Raw genomic sequence first — 18,709 nt, forward strand, 5'->3', positions numbered from 1 at the left:
AAAGGAAACAATCAAAAGCGGGATGGTTTTTTTTCTGTCTGAAAAGACTGGGCAAGGAGCATTTGGCTTAGTGAGGGAGAGGAAAACCTGATAAAAACAAGAAAAAATTCTTAATTATACAGTAAGATAAATGATGGAGCAGCTAAGAAAAAACTTTAACAGAAGTTGTTTAAAAACAATATAGAAAAACAACTGTGATGAATGTTGTAGGACTGTTAGACTGTTCCTCAGATACAAGAATGGATTAGATGACCTGGTGAGGTCCATACCAATACTACATTTCTATGATACCTTTTATGGATTTTGATACTTTATGCCTTTAATTTTAATTACTGTGATTTCTAAAACACAATGTAAAAAGAAATAAACAAACTGACACACCTGGAAATATGTGGAGACAATAAACTTTCATGCTCTGGTTCCACAGGGAGGAGTCTTTATCATTTCAGTCTTAGAAGTGTGTTTTAATTTATTAGGAGAGAATTAAAACAATAAAAAAAAGAAACACACACAACTCACCAACAGAGAAGTACATATAATTTCCTTCCAATCAACTGTCTGCTTCTGCCAATTGTAATGTTGCAAATTAAGAGCCGAGAGCTCTTGTTAGGCTGCTTGGTGCTTACAGGTATTGTAAAAATGTCCTATCTGCATTTGGAGCTAAACATACGAACAAAACATATTTCACAATTAAGAGTTATTTCATGCCACTGTCATGTAACAATGTGCAATGTTGGTTTTTACTGTTATTTCTGAAAACAGTGATCCCAGTTTGAACCAAATTATATTTACAATTAAGTCTTCTTACTTATGATCAAGTACACTATACTAATCATATCCTATACTTATGATTATTGGCAAACCACTAGTCTCTGCAAACGCTGCCCGTTTATTTGCAGATACGTTGCGGCAGCACCCAGAGTTCTCGGTAAGGTTTCGTTACCAGCCTGATCTTAATGCGGCATTATCAGTGCTACTGCTCATTTAGTCGAGGTGTAAATGACCTCTACTGCTTTTATGGTTATGTCAGGTAGGATTGGCCCCAGCAGAAACAGAGGTGGTGGCCCCGCCACCCAGCCTTCACCTTCCCCACTGCAAAGCTGCACTAACAGTGCAGAAACGGAACCCAGCTGCTGGCAAGACAATTTGGGCAGTACCCAAACGGTGTTGCTGGCGCTGGCTGATTGCCAGATAGGTGACGTGCCGCCGGAGACAGGTCCCTTTTCAACAACTTTCACTTGAGTCATTTAATTAGATTAGCACTAGAAATCCTGACGTTTTATCAAACAGACGGGATATAAGAAAATATAATGCGTGAGTTTTTTATTTTAAAAAAAAAAAGAATTACCAATAAACCAAAATCCATTAAACTCAAACAAACATGACTTACTCATTTTACGTTTTTAGCTGGAGCAAGAGGTCAAAGCAGTAATTTATTTTAAAACTAATTTTTTTAAGTAAGCGACATATCTAACAAAATTGCCATTATAAAAGCCATGATACGTTATTGTTTTACTTTTAAGAAACTTTTTTGTTCTGAGGTTACCAGTTTCCTTTTGCTTCTCTGGTGGTGCCAATTACACAAGCTTTTGCACTAAGAAATTTCATAATTCAGACTTTATCTCTTAGCATTGACTGGGGACAAACTCAGAATCCTGGCTATGGCGTCAGAGGACATGGCAGTACTACCAGGAAAAACAAATAAACAAAAAAATCCTCAAAGGCTGACAAAGCAGGAGGTGACTGGAATTAGTCTCAAGGGTCTGTCCTTACTGTCAGATCTAATGTCCCTACATGGTTTGCTCACTGAAACTTCCACTCCTCCTTAACAGAGTGAATTGGTCTTGAAGAAAAGGAAAACCATACTGTCCCCCAGCAACCTCTGCAGTGGTTTAAAACTTAACCTCTACCTCGGCTCTAGACACAGACAGGCTTTCTGATGTGTAGAGAGAGCCTTGCCAACCCTGCCTTGCTCCTAGCATCCTCAGCTTTCTCTTTGGAGCATTGAGCACACACTGCTCCAGTCTTTTTGGTGTCTGTACTGAAATATTGACATAGACATAACGCGGAAGACCAGGAGATTAGTACAAAATTGTTTATTCTGAGAATGCAAACATATCCATGCTTCTTCCCATATACTTTTTGGATGGTGGTTGACATCAGCATGGGAATCTCAGATAGCATAGATGCAGGCCACAGGAGCAGCTAGGTCCAGCTCACAACCTGGACAATGCAATGTCTGAATTTGGGGCAAAAGCCCATACAGAGAAAAGCCCAACGTAAGGACCAAATGCATGGAAAAGTCCAGGGATAGAAAAAGGTTTGTTAGGTCATGAAGATGCTGGCATTTCCATGTTTCTTATGAAGAACAAGCCAGTGTATTGCAAGAGATTACCTCTGAGCTGAGTAACAAATTCGATTAAAAGCATGTGTTTTGCAGTATGATTTAATGACTTGAAGAGACAAAGAAGCCGTGGTTTTGTAGATGACTGTAAGGTTAGTTTTTCTCAATGTTAGGAAAAGAGCACCTTATTTCTCCCTTGTTATCTGACAGTGATTTCCAGACGTCAGCTCTCGCTGTGCCTGTCCTCCCTGGGGGAAGGCCTTCTGCGGCCGAACTCCTCACAGCTCGCTTGCCGCCATGGAAACAAAGCGGTGAGACGCTGTAAACCCGAGAAGCAAAATATACACAAAAGGCGGCCTAGGTGCGCTGTAAAGGGTCACAGTTCTACACAGACGTTTATAATCAAACTGGATGGTCACCGCCCCCCCGCCCAGCGCCAACACCTCCCTCTGTCTTCAACGGGGCGCTAGGGACCAGGCCGCCAGCGCCGGGACCGCTCACGAAGGGGCAGAAACGGCAGAGGGAAAGGCACGGCTCCCTGTTCGCGGAGGGCCGGCCCCCGCCCGAGGCACCAGCAGCGGCCCCAGGGCGGGCAGGGGGAGCCGAGGCAGCCGCGGCCCCGCGCCGGAGCCCGCCCAAACCAGCCTCTCGGCGCTCCTCGGCAACGGCCGCGGCAGCCTCCTCCCATTGGCTGTCTCCCGCCCCTGGGCGGGGCCGTGGCTGGCGGCCCGTTTGAAACTGGCCATCCAGGCAGCCCGGGCTGTGCGCGGCTGCCTCTGCCATTGGTGGCTGCTGGGGGGAGGCGGGCACTGGCGGCAGCGGGGGCGGAGGCAGAGGGCGCGCTCCAGCTTGCGCTTGTCTATCCCAGGAGTCGGTTAGCGAGAGTGGGCGGGGCTAGGCGGACGGCTGCTCTCGGCATTGGCTGGCGAGCCTGCTGTGTACGGTGATTTCCGCCAATTCCCGGAGAGCTTCCTCCCTTCCCCGGGAGGGTGGGCCAGCCCCTGCCTTCTCATTGGCCAGCACTGGCGGCTGCCGCCTCGCGGTTGGCGGGGCAGCCGAGGCGGGCGGGGAGAAGGCGATGGGGCGGCCATGACCGAAACTCCTGTGCCCGTTGCGGTGTGACAGTTGGGGCAGCGAGGCGCGCGGGCCAGGCCCAGCTGCCACCTCCGGGCCCGGCTGCCGTCTTCGGGCCGCCGCCTTGCCCGCCGCATGGACGCCGAGGAGGAGGCGCGGAGGCGGAAGCTGGAGGCCGGCAGAGCCAAGGTGAGGGGGGTGGGGGATCCCGGCTTGGAGGGGGCTGCGCCCGCCCCGGCCTCGCCCCGGCGCCTCGCGGTGCCCCCGGGCGGCGACCGAGCTGGGGTAGGGGCGCTGACTGGCTCCCGGAGCCGCCCGCGGCATCGCCTCTACCCGCCCCGGGTCTCTCCCCCGCGGCGGGGCGCCGGCGGGTTTCCCCTTGTTGCGTGGCGGGGTTGGAGCGGCGCTGGGGTCCGGGCGTGCGGGCGGCGGCTGGGCTGAAGCGTTGCTGCCCGTTCGGAGCTGTGGCAGGGGCTGAGAGGGGTTCAGCTGGGCAGCGGGGCTCTGCCAGAGAGAAACGTGCCCCGCGGTGCTCCCGGAATGCAGGGTGCCTGGGAGGCGTCCCGAATTACTACGGAGGTACGTAAACATTGTCTTCAGTGAGCAAGGAGCAGCTTAAAGTAGCGCCTGTGTCTTCCCCCAGGTTCTGGTTTTGTTTTGGTGGTGGGTTTGTTTGTTTTTTTTTTTTCCAATTCTCCCATTTTTACCTGGGTTTCCACTCAGTTATTTGTGGAAATACCGTATTTCCATCTGAGAATCCCCAAGAACAGATGTTGCTTGTTTTATTGCTTCGGTAACTACTCTGCTTGCCCTTGCATCTGCAGGTGGGTTATTGGAGAACTGGGTTGGCTTGGTTTGTTTCCAGTCAGGTTGTTAGTGACCACTTCACATGCACTGAGCGGTTACATGCCTTCAGTTAGGTGTAGTTTGGTGGGATGCCACTGATTCATAAAGGTGACATCGTCTTAGTAGTTATTGTCTGCAACTGTGTGATTACCACTTGATATATATTAACCCTCTTAGGTAAAAAACATTGCTTTGTTTTGGTAATGATGTTTAAGAAGCTGCTTGGAAATACCTGATTACTTTTCTTTTAATTCAGCATTTCTGCTGGTTTTTGAGCTGTTATTTTCGTATTTCCCTTTTGGGAATCTATTGCTGAAGAAGTCTTGCCAGTCTGCAACTACAGCTTTTCCTTATTCTTACCATCCCAGTAGGACCGGAATGGGGGATTGTAGCTAGAAGGGGATAGCTGAGGCTGCACAGGGTGTTGGGGGCTTTGGACAGATCAGATCTTTCCATGATGTGCTACAGCCTTTTCACCCTTGATATCAGTCCTAGCGATTTGGGGGAAAGTAGCTGGAAAGCTGCCTGGCGGAAAAGGACCTGGGGATGTTGGTCGATGGCCAGCTGAATATGAGCCAGCAGTGTGCCCAGGTGGCCAAGAAGGCCACCTGCATCATGGCTTGTATCAGCAATAGTGTGGCCAGCAGGACTAGGGAAGGGATCGTCCCCCTGTACTTGGCACTGGTGAGGCCGCACCTGGAATCCTGTGTTCAGTTTTGGGCCCCTCACTACAAGAAAGACATTGAGGTGCTGGAGAGAGTTCAGAGAAGGGCAACGAAGCTGGTGAAGGGTCTGGAGCACAAGTCTGATGAGGAGCGGCTGAGGGAAGTGGGGGTGTTTAGCCTGGAGAAAAGGAGGCTGAGGGGAGACATTATCGCTGTCTACAACTACCTGAAAGGAGGTTGTAGTGAGGTGGGGGTTAGTCTCTTCTCCCAAGTAACAAGTGATAGGACAAGAGGAAATGGCCTGAAGTTGTGCCCGGGAAGGTTTAGATTGGATATCAGGAATAGTTTTTTCACCGAAAGGGTTGTCAAGCATTGGCACAGGCTGCCCAGGGAAGTGGTGGAGTCACCATCCCTGGAGGGATTTAAAAGACGAGTAGATGTGGTGCTTAGGGACATGGTTTAGTGGTGGGCTTGGCAGTGCTGGGTTAACAGTTGGACTCAATGATCTTAAAGGTCCTTTCCAACCAAAACGATTCTGTGATTCTTTCACGGGCATAGGGGCATGGCCCTTTCTGCAGGGGACCTGTCTGGAAATCTCGCTAGTGGTGTCAGAGGTGGCTTGTAGCTGTGCTGGCTGCCTCGGATCTTTTCAGCAGTCCTCTGTGTTTCTATTTCAGCTCCCTCCTCACAGTGCTGTGCAGAAGGCAATTAAAGAGAGCATTACTGGGAGGGGAGTGGGGTCATGGCTGGAGCTATGCTGAAGCAGCTTGATGGTGGGCAGTACAGCTCCTCCGCCCCTGGCATGTCCCACCCAGATGCTCTCACAGTTGCCACACTCCCGCTCAGCAGCTCCTCATCCGCTTGCCCTCGCAGCCTTGATAACATGCTGTGTGGACACAATCCCCTTTTGGAGAACAATTTTGTGATTAGTTTCTGGATTAGTACTGAGAGAGGAAACTCTGAGAACAGCAGTTCCTCATGTTGAAAAGTTACGTTAGCTGTGGCAAGACTTGCGTTAACGTTTCTTTTGTAGCCCTTCTCTAAGTGCAGTATCTGTTTATAGTTAGAAAACGTGATAGACTTGCCTTGAATAAGTTATTAGTTCCCACCTGTTGTACAGCTGCTGTTTGCCATTGGAAAAAAAAAAAAGTCGGGACTTGCATTACATTTCAAGCTATGTGTGCAGAGCCAATGTCACATTTATTATTTTTTTTAAACTATGTGCTAAATATTTCTCGTCTTAACATTTAAAAAATATTGTTATCAGGCCATCGATGCTGCTATTGCATAGTATCGTATACCTGGTATACTGAGAGGAAAGGAAGGGGTTTAGAAAGGCAGAGATGGATGTAGTGCTTGCTCTGCTTATTAAAATGTCACAGAGATCCATTACTTAGCTAAGAGATCATGGGCACCAGGCAATTTTCAAAAAACACCTGGGCAGATGAATGGAAGCAATATCCATTGGGGCTTATTAAACACAAAGATGGTATGGTTGGCTTTGAAAGGCAAACACGTGAGCTGCAGATTCCTTAGTCTGCTCACACCCCATTTCTAGCACGCATGCCTGTATGCTTGCCCTGGTTTTGTATCTTTACATATATACCTGCAGTTGTAGAGCTGACTTATGGAACAGATGCATATTGGGCTAGTTACTGGAATAAATGCACCTTTGGTCTTAGTGTAGCCTTTTGCGTGTTCTTAAGCCCCTAGTTAGGGTATGGTCGTGCTGCTGACTGTGACTTGCTGTAGCTGCCACTTGTATGGGCTGCAGGACTGTAACTTGCTTCAGAAACTTCCTCTGGATAGCTCATGTTTTTGAAGGCTCTTTTATAATAGACCAGTGAGGAAATGTCCCTTCTTTTTATTATTTTCCTTTGCTTTTTGTTTTATTTGCGCTGCTCTCCTCGTGAATACAAATGCAATTTTGAAAGGCAGAACTGAGCGTGAGCAGGTACGGTGTTTGCTTCCTGTGGTGCGGGCCTACAGCAGCCTAAGGGGATCCCATCGCCAGACCGACACAGAGGTGTTCAGTGTTCATCCAGATCAGCTTGCTGAATCATCTCGCCGCATCACTGCGAGGGTGCTCGCGACAGCAGGGGACGGGAGTGCGAGGCTCATTGGGTGTTGCAGGGCTGTGTTGTAGCAATCCCTGCAGTCATGCTAACTGCAGTCTGATACTGCTTGAATCTGGAGGTGTGAACTGCTGGGGTTTTTTTTGTCCCCTCACCCCCCAAAAAAAAATTTATTTTTTTTTGTCTTTGGCATCCTTAGATTTTAGTCTGCTGAATAATGACTTGGAAAAGGAATACAATGTGACTGTTTTCCTCTTTAAACCAATACTTGCATTATTCTTTTATAAAAACTCCATTACTGAAATACATTTACGTTATCACCAAATAATTCCATCAGTTATATTAACTGGAAATTGTCATGATTTGGCAGCCAAGTACTGACTGTGTCAGGTACTTCAGATTTCCATTTTTAATAAATACTGATAGCCAAGGTAGTAACTGAGAAACAGAACAAAAACCCAAGTATTCAGTGCTGCTTTCTTCTCCTTGTTTTTTTTCCACCTCAAGTTAGCTAGCACGCATGTTGGCCAACTGTGCCTCTAGTTACAGACCTGTATGTGCCGTACCTCACGCGTGAGAAGTTTTTGCTGTTCCTGCGTTTTACACGGTAGGAGCTCAAAAAGGAGTGTGTGATTTCCAGGAAGTTTTCCGACTTCATCAGTTTGAGGAAGCTCTAAAAATATTTCTGGGTTTTGGCTAAGCGCACTCGTGCTTGTGTTTACCGTATCTAAGAGGTGGACTAAGGTTTGTTTGAACAACCGGTTTCTCTGTGGTGCTGATGTGGTTTTCTGCTCTGTTTCATTTTCTATGGCTATTCTTTCGGTAGTAAATTTCTGAAGCATGTAAAACAGTAAGTCAAGGAGTAAATTATGTGAGAGGTTGGCCAGGGAGAGCTGGAGAGTGCTGCATGTGCTGTAGTTTTCCTGGTTGCTGGTACATGCTGCTGGCACCAGTCAGCTTGCAGTAATGTGGAAGGATGTCACCGTAGCAGTTAATTGGGACAGGGATGTCACGGGGACCACGGGGGACACAACCTGGCAGGCTTGTTCTTCTAGTTCTGGGCTGCTCGTGCAGTGCTGGCCGAACCAATTCAGACGTGCTTGTGGTTACCACTTTGGCTGGTCCTGGTGAAATGAAGTTGCAGTATATCAGTACCTGCAGAAGGGCTGGGTGTTCCTCTCTATGGAGAGCTGCTTTCAATGCTACGGTGCTGTTGGTGCTCCTGCGGCATGCTACAGCTTGGCTAAAAGTGAAGCTTTCACCTTTGCACGTGCTGCTAGAAAGCAAACTGAGAATTGGGTCCTTCAAAAGGGACATGATGGGAGAGGATCAGTGTTCTATGCTTCCTTCATATTCACACACATTACTTCATGTTGGATGACTGTCTGTGTATCTAATGATACTCTTACAATGACACCTAAATTTATGTAGCTGATTAAAGGCTTTGAAAGCTTGATATTGCCCTAAACAGAGCTTTTTCCGCATCTGGTGATTCCATAAATCTGGAGGGTGTTTGACTCCAGACACTTTGATGGACCAACAAGTCCAGTAGTTCCATAAAATTTTGGAGTAGTTGGATATTTTTGCATGATACATGTTATGATTTCATATGTTTAATGCATATGAATGGGACAAAATAAGTTTTGTTTTCTTTGAGCTGTGCATTTAAAAATTCATGCTCATTTACATGTTCAGTCATGGCAAGTCTTTGTATTTTAATGTAAAATATGTGGTCTCCCTTCATGAAATCGTTAACTACTCTCCATGATGGCCACTCTCTCTACCTTTCCTTTCTCATCTTTTCTGATTATTTTACTCCTGTTTTCCCTTTTTTCCTGCTTCAGCAGTTTCTTCTACTCCCCATTTTTCTGCAGGTTTCCTCCTGCCCCTTTTCCCCGTGTTATCAGGTTAATTAGTGCAATAGCTATTTTTGACAGAAGTTGCCATCAGTAAGTGCTAGAGTTAACACCTGATTTCAGACAATAGTATTTGTGTCTCACTACACCTTTATTTTCTGGTCTGTTCATTTTGCTTATTTTGAAAGGCAACACGGCACCTGGCAATCTTTGTTTAATCTGCATTCAGTATTAATAACTATGGATACTATAGAACATAATCTTAAAAATAAGTTATTTGTACATAAACAACTGCTCGTTAGAAACTGAAGTCTTTCTGGAAATATGCCTTTCAAATAGGCTGCTCAGGATAGCAGGTGTGTAACCATGTTTCTGTTGAGTCGCTAAGATGTCAGGTAGAAGTTGCTATAATGGCATGGGTATAAGGAGAAAGGACTGAACTAAATCTGTTTCACAAGTTGAATGAAAAGAAATGGACGAGATTTTTCTGCAAGGTGGCTGTTTTACGGGAAAACCCAGCTGATAAGCAGTGGGTTTTCATATATATATTGCAGATAGTCAAATGATGATGGGATGTAAACATAATTGCCAAATTCTATCTATTTTGTCTCATCACAAGGATATATTAACAGTGCATCTGTTAACCTATGGTTGTAACCTTGGAGAAGGCTTTTTCCTTATGAGAAGTATGTCTGGATTTGTGCTGTGAGGGAGACATTACTTGAAAATGCTGCCAAAACACAACACTAGAGTTGAAAATACGATAATTCTTTTTAAGCTGTTTAAGGAAACTTGGGTAAGAAATTCTGTCAGTGACATTCTTTACAAGTCCCTGGTGTTTCACAGAGCCTGTGATAGTCTGATAAAGTAGAGCATCTGATTCTTCAACAGAAGAAATTAAAATGACCTGGCTTAATTGATTTTCTATTTATGTACTGTAGGCTGCTTTCTGGCTAGGAAGTTTTGCTGTATTCTCTTAAGGGGGTGGCAGGGAAGGAGCATGAGGATTCACTTCCGTTAATTTTAATCTTAAATCTTACGCTGACAAAGATCTGTTTAGATACATTTCTGGGGGGTTATTGTTTTTGCTGGTATTGCAGAAAGACTGCTTGATTATTGCTTTTTCCTAATGATTCTAGTCTATTAACAACTCATTCCTTTACTAATCTGTCTTCTTGTAATTTTGGATTGTCATTGACACACACAGTTTCACTGAGTAAAATTTGATTCTTGTATTGAAATGAGTCGCTAGTACTGGTGTGAGATTTCTTGCTTAATTGCACAGTTATCCTGTATGTTCTGAATGTGTAGAAAGTAGGAAGATAAAGCAGTTTTTCTGCAGATGTATATATTTTATCAAGGCAGGATCTTCGTTACCCATGAGTGTGTTAATCTTGTGGTCCTGCTACCTTTTTCTCACTTACCTCTCCCTTTACTTCTTCCAATCTTTTCTGCACAGTTTACTTACCTCAGACAACGAAAACCAAAAAGTGACATCACGCAGTCGCAGAAAAAGACGGCGAAGAGGAAGGGCTCGTCTGTCCACACGCATGACGTTCCGAAGGAAGAGTACGCAGTAGCAACCCAAGGTGTTGGTAAGGGTATAGAGAGTAAGCCTGAAGACACCAACCTGCTAGAGACAACAACAGAGACAGAGGTAAATCTTAGTGTTTCTTGTGTTTTACTTCATTCCATCTGCAGATAACAAGTATTCCAGGTGATTGTTTTACTTAATTGGGTATTAGGTCTCTGGCACTGTCAACCAGCTGCAATTGAGAAGTAAATGGATGTATTTTCACTTGTAATAATTAACTCTCTTACGAAGTGATGTAAATAACTGAAAAAAACTGATGGTTTTCCCCTAATTGCACTTCATTCAAACATCTCCATTACATGGACTGGACAGCTGGTATTGTCAAGTATCTGTCTGCTGTTTGCCTGCTAAATTGAGGTCTTTCGCTGCCATGATCTTCTCTTTGAACAGACTTCTGGGTTATGTGGCTGAGACTCCATGAAATGGCAAATCCAGACTGAGAGACGTAGTAGATGAGCAAAACTGTCAGGACCTTATAATGAACAGCATTAGTTTGGTTTTGTATCACTTTGCTGGCTCAAACGTGCTTATTGTTTTCTGAAAAAATATAATGTGTTCCAGCATGCTCTTGGTAACCATTGTAAAGCCAGCATAGGTGTTACGTTCTCTGACAAATTTGTTTAAAATGTGACTCAGCTTGTGGCTGATTTATTTCAGTATGTTTGTGCTGATGATCCTCTAGAGGTAGCCCTGTAGTCATGTCAATAAACATAGAAACGTAGCTTCTGATATAACTTGAGATTACCTGACATCTGCTAATAGATGTACTGGTCTACCTGAATTAAGTAGTTGCTCTCTTGCTTCAGCTTACAAGCAAGGTTTTTATTTTTATATCAGCTGTGGATTAGACAGTCATGTAACACTTTCTCTCTCTGTCTCGTAATAAAAATAAGCAAAATATAGTTTGGAACAATTTTTTTTCTTTAATAGGAATCCAGCTTGCTTCAGAAGTGGTTGGCTAATGCTTTCACAAGCCTCAGAAGCTATAAAGCAACTCTCTGGCTACAACAAAATAGATCCATCTCAGTCTGGAAGTTTGTTTAGAAAGTAGTTTCCCAGTGCATTTCAGCATGTTGTCTGTGCAAAGATGCGTGAGTTCTGGGGAGGTGGTGTCTTCTGCATAAAAAGCATCTCTCCAGCTGTTGATGTGTTTTCACAACATACAACAATAGCATCAAACGGATGTATTTGCAAACCTGAAATAATGGAGGATATAATTTGCAGGTATTATCCTGCTTTCTGTTGTGTGGGTATCCCTACAGCTTTCTGGATATCCTGCACATAGCGTTACCATTAAAAAGAAGGCTTTTATGAAGCTACATGCCAAGCTGTCTGCCCTAAGAAAAAAGCATGTGGTATTTTGTCACTCAGCCATAGCATCGTCAGCAGTGTCCTTATTACATTCATGTGAACTTAAATGAAAAAAACAAACAAAAATCACTTACTGCTTCTAAATGGCTTCTATCAAAATAGCTGGTTTGTAAAGCAAATGAAATTGCTTTCTAGGTTATGTGGAGAGGGTACCTGTAGTCACTGGAAACAACTTTGTGCAGATTCAAAATGGAGAGTTATGGGCTGCCTTTTCTAAATAGTGCTACAGTCCTCTTTGTCTTCTTGTGAATTTAGTGAGAAGTAAATATCTTTCAAGATATCAAGCTACATTAAGTATATGTGTCAGAAAATAGTACTGCTTTTGTAATTATCTGAATGATTCTAGCATGTTTGTTAAATAATCTCCTGTCAGTTAGTTTACTACAATTTAGTAGTATATTAAAGAGTTCTCAACTATATTTGCAAGCCACAAAAGCAGAAGATAAAACATTGAATCTCAATGGTGAGACTTAGCCCTAAATTTTTAAATAGACATACATAATAATCTTATTTTTTTTTGCATTTATTTGACCATGTATGACTAGCTGAGCTTAGCATTAAAGTCAGTCTCTCTCTCTCTCAATCTCTCTCACTGGTATGTTGTCTCACAGTGTGGACCTTTCTGGCTCATGTGCTTAGGGTGTTTCCAAAATAATTCTGCTTTTCCTTTTGTATCTTTAAAATGGCCGTGATTTAGTGTTTGTTTTATTTGTTTACTTACCAGGGGAGTGCTGACTTGTCCAACTGGGATGTGCTGGATGATCATGTGGCTGAAGTAAGTGTGAAAGAATGTATCTTTAGTAAAAGATGCTGATATATATATGAAAGAAGAGTATGATAATTGCCTACTCAAATGATTAGTTATTGAGCATTGTTATCACATGTGATTAAAGTTATGCGATTTCACTGTTTTACAGTCTAAAACAGGTACTTATCTGTATGCACATGTACTGGCTGCAAAATTGGTTGCTAAGAGAACTGTTTTTAGTGAAACCATGGACCTTGTCCAGTGAAATTTGAATGATGTTTTTGATTGATTGAAAAGTAGGTTCATTCTTTAACTGTTTCATACATTAAGAACAAAAAGTATTTAAAAATAAAATACAAGATACTGTCTCCTCTGTGAGAATTGTCACAATATTGCTTCTAAGAAACCACAGGATTGACTGGAGCAGCTTCTCTCTTTGTACTTGTTTGTTTTCCTGTTAAAGGCCATAGAAACTCAGAGTATGTTGAATATTTATTTGCAATAGCTGCTTACACTTGAATTTAATGTTAAGTCAAGAATTTTGCATTATTATTTTTCCTATGAATAGACTATTCTTCAGTCAGCACAGATGTATGTAAAAACTTTGTGTTTGCCCACTTGTAAGCTGGAATGTATTTTAAATCCCAACGCATGTCACAATGGCACTTTGCCACAATTTGGTGCTATAGAAGTACAAGGCTCTTCTCGCTAATTTATTTTTGCACCTTAAAGTATTATATGAAAATATATTATCTATGAAAATTTTTTATTTGAAATTTTTAAGAATTAAGGACTTTATCTATATTTTTTCTGTTAAATACAAAGTCCCAATGTTGAATTACTTTTAAGCTACAATTCGCCCAGAATTTAAGCTTGAATTTATATTCGGAGTAATCACACAACAGAAATGGTATATTGTTTTGGTGAATAAATACATTTTTGTTTCTTTCATGAAGAAAGTTATGATAAATTCTGCTGCAGAAGACAGTGAGCTTGATACTAAGATGTGTCAGGCGAGAATAGCTGAGTTAGAGAACAGACTTCTGAAGAAACAGGAAGCAGTCGAAAGATTCTCTGCACAGATGGACGAGCTACAGGAACAGCTTACCCAGCACAGCGACTCCATGCAACTTCAGGTGTGTTTCATAGAATTGGATAATGGGGATAGCACTACTTTATTTTAATCCTAAAAATATATAGGAGGCAAAACTCCAGATAAATATTGGGGGTTTTTTGTTGAAAAGTACTTCACCTTGCTAACATGTGCTGCAAAAAGCAGTACTGAGGTTTTCCGTTCACCAGTGTCCAGGACTTGATATTGCTTGAATCAAGTCAGAGTAAAATTAAATTTGAAATGCTTCTATTTTTAGAGGGTTTTAATGAAATGCATAGTTAAATTCTTCTGCTGAGAAATGGTTAGACACTTGCTACTAGTTTTTATTGATAAATTTTCTTAATATATTGCGGAGTGGGCCTTTATAGAAAGAAAGTGCAAGAACCACTAAGGTAAGTATAGTTAATCATACATTGAGGTAGGGGCTTGGTGTAAAAACATGGGGCTTATATTTTTATAAATACTGAATTTTAAAATATATATTATATATTGAGGTCATGCTGGAAAATGGTGAAAAAAAAAAAAAAAAACCAACCCTGAAGCATTGTTCCAACTATTGAAAAGGAAGTACTCATTGAAATGTCAGTGTTTTTGTGGATATGCCTGAAAACCACCTCATGGATGCAGCTAGGCTCCTTTTCAAATGTTCGCACGGGATGGCAGACACCACTACCACCACCCCTGCTGACTTTTTTCCCCCCAGAGGTCATTCATGTTTTTTGAATATTTGTAAATACTTGTGGCTTTTTGGTTTTGGGGTGTTTTGGGTTGTTTTTTGTATGGGCAAATGACTAAGTAGGATAAGTTAAACTTTATGGAACTGACATGTACCTTCCCCTCTCCCAAAACATTAAAAAAAGATATTTTGAATTCCCTTTCTCTAGCATTTCTGTGTAAAGGTAAATTATCAGGTGCTTCTGAAGAATAGTTACTTCCCCCTTTACATGTTTTTTTTCTCCTTCTGGGACTGGGGAAACAAAGACGTTTCCTGTTGGTGAGAAATAAATTGAAAAGATTAATGTGATAAACATAAAATAGGATTAATGTATCCCATCTCATTAGGTTTCTCTCACATGGCTGAAAAGAAGAGCCAACAGATAGGAAACAATTTAGGGGCTACTAAATATTCATTATATCCTGTAGAAAACTCGATTGCTTTTACATTAATAAGAGCTACAAAATTTTTAAGTAAAAGTATTTGTTTCCTTACTGGTATCCTATAATTTGTTTAAAAAGTCACTTTGGATTAGGTTTGTCATCTCTGAGATCAGTGTAAGATTCGTCTTTCATCATACCTGCTGTCATGTTTGAACACAAACATTTCTGGTCCTTTGGTGCAAATTTGTTAAAACTTAAGTGTAACTATAACAGCTTTGCTTTAAGAAAACTTACTGGTTTCCAAATATGTTAAGAATATTTTAATTTTAAAAGTGCATTTCTTCTGATCCATGTAGGAAACTACTGTTCAAGAGCAGAATGAAGTCACCAGGAAACTAACGAGCTGCCTTCAACAGGCGAAGAAGGATCCGGATGACCTACAGGAGGAGGCTTCACATGTAGTTGGTCAGGTCCATGATTTACAACTTCAGTTACGTAAGGTGTGCTTCTCCTCCAATTTTTGTTTCCTTACAAAGAGAATAAGAACAGGTGTGGAATGTGAATGTAAAAACATATTGAGCTTATCACATAGCTCCTCATAGTTCAGTTTGCAATGCAGCAGTGAAAATGATTTCAGGACGAGGCAGAGTTTTCTCCAGTTGCTAGGGAGAAGTCCTGGAGATGTCCTTATATTTTCCACTTATTTGCTTGTGTAATGTTTGGGACGTCATTACACTTCTTTATCCATCAGTTTAGCCCTTGTTAGGGAATTTTACCCAATATTATTAATGGTTTGGGATCTATACACAACAATTACTGTTATGATATGGGCTTACATGGGATCAGTTTTCCTTGCCTTTGCCAAAGAAAGCTCCGAGTAGATGCATGGGCAACTGTAACAGCTCAGCTGTTACACAGAAACTTGCTATGCTGAGGTAATGTGACTTGGCTCAAACAACGAGATTTAAAATAACCTGAAGACAGTTGATGCAGCCCGTATGACACATAGGAACCTGCTTCAGTGCAACTAGTTGATCATGGATCTAATCCCTGCACAATGAAATATACTGCAGCCTTTCATCTACTTTTAAAAAACATTTAAAAAATACTTGATTCTTTTTTGCTGATGCTCAGTGTTCTAGTGGCTATTCTTTCTGAATAACTGTATATTTGTTTTCTCGGGAGCCTTGGCATATATACCAAAGAGTAATATTTATGTTTACTTACCATTTCAGGTTTGCAAGATAAGAATTGTGCTAGGAGGGATTACATGTCTTAAATGTCTGGATAGGAAGGAGAGTTTAAAAAAATTAAAAATAAAAACTGGGACTTACTGGAGTCCAGGGATTATCTTGAAGGAGCTGCTTACACCCTGGAAAATAAAATCTGCTAAATGAAATTCTAACTTTGTAAAAGAAAAGTTACCCGGGTAACTATAGACCGGTCAGCCTCACCTCCATCCCCGGAAAGGTGATGGAACAACTTGTCCTTGGTGCTGTCTCTAGGCACATCAAGGATAGGGGGATCATTAGGGGCACTCAGCATGGCTTCACCAAGGGGAAGTCATGCTCAACCAACTTGATAGCCTTTTATGAGGACGTAACCCGGTGGATAGATGATGGTAAAGCTGTGGATGTGGTCTATCTCGACTTCAGTAAAGCGTTTGACACGGTCTCCCACAGCATCCTTGCAGCTAAACTGAGGAAGTGTGGTCTGGATGATCGGGTAGTGAGGTGGATTGTGAACTGGCTGAAGGAAAGAAGCCAGAGAGCGGTGGTCAATGGGACTGAGTCCAGTTGGAGGTCTGTGTCTAGCGGAGTCCCTCAAGGGTCGGTACTGGGACCAGTACTATTCAATATATTCATTAATGACTTGGATGAGGGAATAGAGTGCACTGTCAGCAAGTTCGCTAATGACACAAAACTGGGAGGAGTGGCTGACACAACGGAAGGCTGCGCAGCCATTCAGAGAGACCTGGACAGGCTGGAGAGTTGGGCAGTGAGTAATTTAATGAAATAGAACAAGGGCAAGTGTAGAGTCCTGCATCTGGGCAAGAACAACCCCATGTACCAGTACAAGTTGGGGGCAGACCTGTTGGAGACCAGTGTAGGGGAAAGGGACCTGGGGGTCCTAGTGGACAGCAGGATGACCATGAGCCAGCAGTGTGCCCTTGTGGCCAAGAAGGCCAATGGCATCCTGGGGTGTATTAGAAGGGGTGTGGTCAGCAGGTTGAGAGAGGTTCTCCTCCCCCTCTACTCTGCCCTGGTGAGGCCGCATCTGGAATATTGTGTCCAGTTCTTGGCCCCTCAGTTCAAGAAGGACAGGGAACTGCTAGAGAGAGTCCAGCGCAGAGCCACGAAGATGATTAAGGGAGTGGAACATCTCCCTTAGGAGGAGAGGCTGTGGGAGCTGGGTCTCTTTAGCTTAGAGAAGAGGAGACTGAGGGGTGACCTCATTAATGTTTATAAATATGTAAAGGGCAAGTGTCATGAGGATGGAGCCAGGCTCTTCTCAGTGACATCCCTTGACAGGACAAGGGGCAATGGGTGCAAGCTGGAACACAGGAGGTTCCACATAAATATGAGGAAAAACTTCTTTACGGTGAGGGTGACTGAACACTGGAACAGGCTGCCCAGAGAGGTTGTGGAGTCTCCTTCTCTGGAGACATTCAAAACCCGCCTGGACGCGTTCCTGTGTGATATGATCTAGGCAATCCTGCTCCGGCAGGGGGATTGGACTAGATGATCTTTCGAGGTCCCTTCCAATCCCTAACATTCTGTGATTCTGTGAAAACAAAATACTGTTTTCTATATACAATTCTGACGGCTATTGGCAAAATATGGAGTAATAGTGAAAATTACTCTACAGATGATTGTTAGAATTTGCTCCATAAGCCATTGAAAGACAACGATAAAGCATCTAAATAGCACTTCGGGCATATTCTAAACAAGGCTAGTAATATGATGCAAGCTGTTTGTGGAAGCATGTCAATTTTGATGAAAGTACTAATACTGTCTTAAATATTATCTTCTTGGTTTTAGTGAAGTCTTTAGAACAAGATTTTAAAAATGAATAAAACACATTTTATTTTGGTGAGAGAGAAAACAAACCTTTACTCTTGAGCTGTAAATCCTTTGCAGAGAAGGCTAGTTTTGTTCGTTGTCCTCTTACCAGTATGTCCAGTACATTAGGAGTCCTGCTTTGTTTTAGGGGCTTCACAGAGATGAATTATCTAACACTTACATCTTTACCGTAAGTAATAGTATCTAAAACATCACAAGTGTTGTCTGACTTTTTAGGGAGATTCTTATTCATCGAGAATGAAAGACGTAGGGTAAATCTGTAGTAAAGGACTACAGTATATTTTATGCATACAGTGAGACTTGTCTGAGTTATTCTGATATAAACTTTCTTCTGACTGAGTACCTTTATTTGTTCAGGTCAATGAGATGCTGAAGAGTAAAAGCCCTGGGAAAAAGGAAGTATTAGAAGCCCAGCAGCAGATGTACTTGTTTCAGAACAGTCTCAAAGAGCAAAATGCACATTTGGAGATGCTTCGTCAGAAAGCACATGACCTGGAAGTACAGCTTGAGTCTTCTGAAAATGTAAAAACTGCTTAAAGTACCTTTATAACTATGAGTTCTAGGTAGTTGTTTTTTTGTTGTGATTGTGCAAGCCAAGGTGGTACTTTTAGGAGGAAGAACCTGCAATGAACATTTAATTTGTGCATGAGGTAACATTGATGCTTCAGGACTGAAACTACACTTTAGTACAGAATTAAAGATCTGTTCTTCTGAAGGTAATGATATTCAGCTAAGGCAAAACAGCTGCTCACAATTTAAGGTGGGGGTTTTTTTTGTATGAAATAAGGATTCAGTTCTGGCTTGTTGAAATTTGCTTATCTATTGAAATTACTCCATCAAT

The 18,709-nt window shown here is 42.5% G+C and overlaps 1 protein-coding gene across 13 annotated transcripts in view; it reads left to right on the forward strand.

The window, feature by feature from the left end:
• The first annotated feature begins 3,463 nt into the window (after window positions 1–3,463).
• The window catches only part of PCNT (pericentrin), a 101,231-nt gene continuing 85,985 nt past the window's right edge, over window positions 3,464–18,709 (forward strand). For 12 of the 13 annotated variants that reach the window (XM_068408016.1, XM_068408019.1, XM_068408017.1 and 9 more), the window contains exons 1-6: window positions 3,464–3,607; window positions 10,320–10,517; window positions 12,550–12,600; window positions 13,530–13,709; window positions 15,142–15,285; window positions 18,226–18,390. In XM_068408016.1, coding sequence (XP_068264117.1) covers window positions 3,554–3,607; window positions 10,320–10,517; window positions 12,550–12,600; window positions 13,530–13,709; window positions 15,142–15,285; window positions 18,226–18,390 — 792 coding nt within the window. In that variant the 5' untranslated portion in view covers window positions 3,464–3,553. Of the gene's footprint in view, window positions 3,608–10,319; window positions 10,518–12,549; window positions 12,601–13,529; window positions 13,710–15,141; window positions 15,286–18,225; window positions 18,391–18,709 lie in introns of those variants that run through there. The other variant, XM_068408027.1, reaches the window with a different exon arrangement.

The sequence above is a fragment of the Nyctibius grandis genome, chromosome 9, assembly GCF_013368605.1.
Source record: "Nyctibius grandis isolate bNycGra1 chromosome 9, bNycGra1.pri, whole genome shotgun sequence".
NCBI classification, from domain to species: Eukaryota; Metazoa; Chordata; class Aves; order Nyctibiiformes; family Nyctibiidae; genus Nyctibius; species Nyctibius grandis.